Genomic DNA, 3678 nt, shown 5'->3' with positions numbered 1-3678 from the left:
AGTCAAGTGTGATGGAATGTGTTTAAATATAAATACCTACAAACAGATAGTAATACACGTTTGCACTCCTTTAGTGTGAAAACATGTAATTATGATCTAAATTGCTATTGCTTGCAATTAAGATGAATTGCATTCCATCATTTGACAGCTACTTCTGTCCAGCGCTAAGAATATATAATGACAGACATCAGATTACAAAATTTCACCAAATTACTCAGTCTGACATATGATAGGAAAACATCACAGGTATGAGAAGTATGAAATAAATGTAGAAGTGAGCTTTTATAGATGCTTTTTGTGCATCTCCTATTTTAGATGAGGCATACATAGGAACAAATGCAGGTTGGGACATAAGTCTCATACTTAAAATGTGACATGATAGCGAGAATGGGCAAAGATCTTTATTACTACACTGATAATATTGTGCTAAAGATAAATATGTGCTTTAGCACTGAGATAAACTTGCAGTATGAAATGTAGCTGACTATTATACACTACTTAAAAAGACCAGCATTAAAATTCTGCAGCATCTGACCTTCTGTGTATCAACTAACCAGAGGTGTAGAACTACTGACAAAATATCAGTAACAACACAGCTAAAGCACTGGGCATATATTCACAAAGTGTTATTTAATAAATGGTAGTACCAGAAAAAATAAGATGAAATTTTGATTACATTATGCAACTATATCTTCCTAAGAGTAAAAGTTGCTCTCACAGCTTCAGATAGAGGATAAAAGTAATCAATTAGTGAAAAAACAAAACAAACAACAAATAACATGTACAGACAAATAACCACCACAAGCACGATGCAGAAATACCTATTGTGTTGATGAACATACATCATATGAGCTCGCAAAACTACAATAAATTGAACACACACAAATAAAATATCACACTAAATCTATAAGTATGAAAGCATGAAATTCATCATGTTGAAATTAAACATATTTTAGTCACAACCAGAGAAAGAGAGCTACACCTCTAGGAAACACTTTAGAGGAAAAAAAGAAAATGTTAGAATTAATAAATCAACTTTTGCTCCAAGCATTAAAAAAAACAAATTTTTGTGATGATAAAGTAGAAGAAAACTAAACTGTTGATTTTCATCTGGCACAAGATTAAAACATGACTTGCTTATTGCCAAGGGGCCATACCTCTGAGCACCCGTCCAGGTCTCCAAACACATCAGCAAAGTCTAATGGACTTTTCTTCAGAGTCTGGTCAGCAGGCAGTGTGTTGTCATTGTATGATGTCACAAACTTAAAGTCACTGGTTCTAGAACCTGTGGTCAGGTACGCATCGTAATTGTAAGTGCTGCGTAAAGTTCCTGTGCCATCAACATCTGCATAATTAGGAGGGAGATAACCGCTGGGGATGGCAACTGCTCCATCAAACAACAGTCTGGGTTTTCTCTTGCGACAAAACCTCAAACCCAGGATGATGATGATAAAAGTCAGGAAAAAGGTGGACACAGACACCAGCGCGATGATCAGATAAGAGGTCAGTTTGGAATTGCTCTCATTATAAGACAGATCCTTCAGTTCTGGTACCTCAGCCAAGTTATCAGAAATGAGTAAATACATGGAACAGGTGGAAGACAGAGAGGGCTGTCCGTTATCTTTCACTGCCACTACAAGGTTCTGTTTCATGCTGTCAGATTCAGAAATGTCCCGCTGTGTCCTGATCTCTCCGCTGTGGACACCAATAATAAAAAGTCCCGGATCAGTGGATTTGACTATTTGATAGGAAAGCCAAGCGTTCTGTCCAGAGTCCGCGTCCACCGCAATCACTTTGGACACCAGAGAGCCTCCGTGTGCAGCTTTGGGGACCAGCTCGGTCATGAAGGAGTTGCCCTCTGGGGAGGGGTACAGGATCTGAGGAGAGTTGTCATTCACATCTGAGATGAAAACACTCACGGTCACGTTGCTGCTGAGAGGAGGAGAACCGTTGTCTCTGGCCATCACATGGACTTTGAAGCTCCTAAACTGCTCATAATCAAACGACCTCACAGCGTGGATCACACCCGTGTCTCCGTTCACAGACAGATAGGAGGACACCGGGGCACCGTTCATCTCACCAGCTAACAGAGAATAAACCACTGTACCGTTCTGTCTCCAGTCAGGGTCTCGAGCACTAACGGAACATAAAGTGGAGCCAGGTTTGTTATTCTCACTCACATATGCGCTGTACGACTGTTCCTCAAACACAGGTGGGTTGTCGTTGATGTCAGCTACAGATAACTGAACACTTTTAGAAGAGGACAGAGGTGGAGAGCCCTCGTCAGTGGCAGTGATTGTAATGTTGTAATTGGGCACTAGTTCACGGTCAAGTTGACCTGTGGTCACCAGAGAATAATAGTTTTTAATAGAAGGAACCAACTTAAAGGGGACACCCTGCTGGATGGAGCAGCGGACCTGTCGGTTATTCTCAGAGTCTCTGTCCTGCACGTTAATGATGCCCACCTCTGTACCAGGTGGAGTGTTCTCTGGTATCGGATTGGTCAGTGACTTCAGATTAACTACAGGGGCGTTGTCATTCACATCAGTGATAGAAATCATTACTTTAGCGTAGGATGACAGCCCCAGCCCATCTTTTGCTTTAACGCGTATTTCAAATGATGTAGTAGTTTCATAGTCAACAGCACCAATTACTCTTATGTCACCTACTTTACGATCAATACTAAATATCTTCTTCACTTCTTCTGTAAGATGTACAAAGTCATACGTCACATCTCCATTAACTCCCTCATCTGCATCACTTGCGCTTACTGTAATCACTACAGTGTCTAGAGGAGAGTTTTCAGGCAGGCTGGCTTTATAAACGGCTTGGCTGAACACTGGGGCGTTATCATTAGCATCCAACACAGTGACGTGTATCATTAGTGTACCTGATCTCTGAGGAGATCCACCATCCAAAGCTGTGAGAATTAAATTAATTTCCTGTTGTTTTTCACGATCAAGCTCTTTTTCAAGAACGAGTTCTCTGGTGTTTCCATTTACAGACAGAATAAAATTTTCATTCTTTTTAAGGTTGTACTGCTGCACTGAATTTTGCCCCACATCCGCATCGTGCGCTTCTTCTATCACAAAACGAGCTCCTCTATCAGCGGATTCTCGAATTTCTATATTGATACGTTCTTCATTGAATTGTGGTGCGTTGTCATTGATATCTTGAATGTGAAGGCTGATACGATGAAGCTCGAGCGGATTCTCGAGCACAAGCTCGTGTTTTAGGATGCACGAAGCCTTTTCTCCACAAAGCCCCTCGCGGTCAATCCTGTCTGCAACAATCAACTCTCCATTATTCATGTTTATGTCACAGTAACGTTTGTCGGTTCCGTCGGCGTCGATGCGGGCTCTCCTGCTGGACAGCGCGCCCGTTTCCATCCCGAGGTCTTTGGCTATATTTCCAATAACGGATCCTCGTTTCATTTCCTCTGGGAAAGAATAGCTCATGTCTCCATGAGCGACATGGAACAAAAGAAGGAAGAAAGAAAACTCACGCGAACGAAACACGAATATCTTCGAATCCATCCTAAGAGATGAATTATTAAGAGGCTGAACAATAACAAAAAAAAAAAAATGACCTGAACACCAAGACACGAATCACAACTGTAATTCTCGGGAGGTGGCCCTAACTGAGACACAAGAGCGTAAGAATGCGCGTCCACACCGA

The 3678-nt window shown here is 41.4% G+C and overlaps 1 protein-coding gene across 1 annotated transcript; it reads right to left on the bottom strand.

The window, feature by feature from the left end:
• Window positions 1–1121: 1121 nt before the first annotated feature.
• On the bottom strand, window positions 1122–3458 carry LOC148106173 (protocadherin gamma-A11-like). Its single transcript, XM_087851845.1, has one exon. It carries the CDS (start codon window positions 3456–3458, stop codon window positions 1122–1124), a length of 2337 nt encoding a protein of 778 aa, XP_087707971.1.
• Between the last annotated feature and the right edge of the window lie 220 nt (window positions 3459–3678).

Source organism: Neolamprologus brichardi, chromosome 2 (genome assembly GCF_056152115.1).
Source record: "Neolamprologus brichardi isolate AB-2024 chromosome 2, ASM5615211v1, whole genome shotgun sequence".
NCBI classification, from domain to species: Eukaryota; Metazoa; Chordata; class Actinopteri; order Cichliformes; family Cichlidae; genus Neolamprologus; species Neolamprologus brichardi.
Note: the sequence above shows the minus strand (reverse complement) of the source record. Positions and strands in the feature narration are given on the sequence as shown.

Excerpts from the sequence above, each read along its gene's own strand:
- LOC148106173 (XM_087851845.1), bottom strand. The coding sequence starts at position 3,458 with ATGAGCTATTCTTTCCCAGAGGAAATGAAACGAGGATCCGTTATTGGA.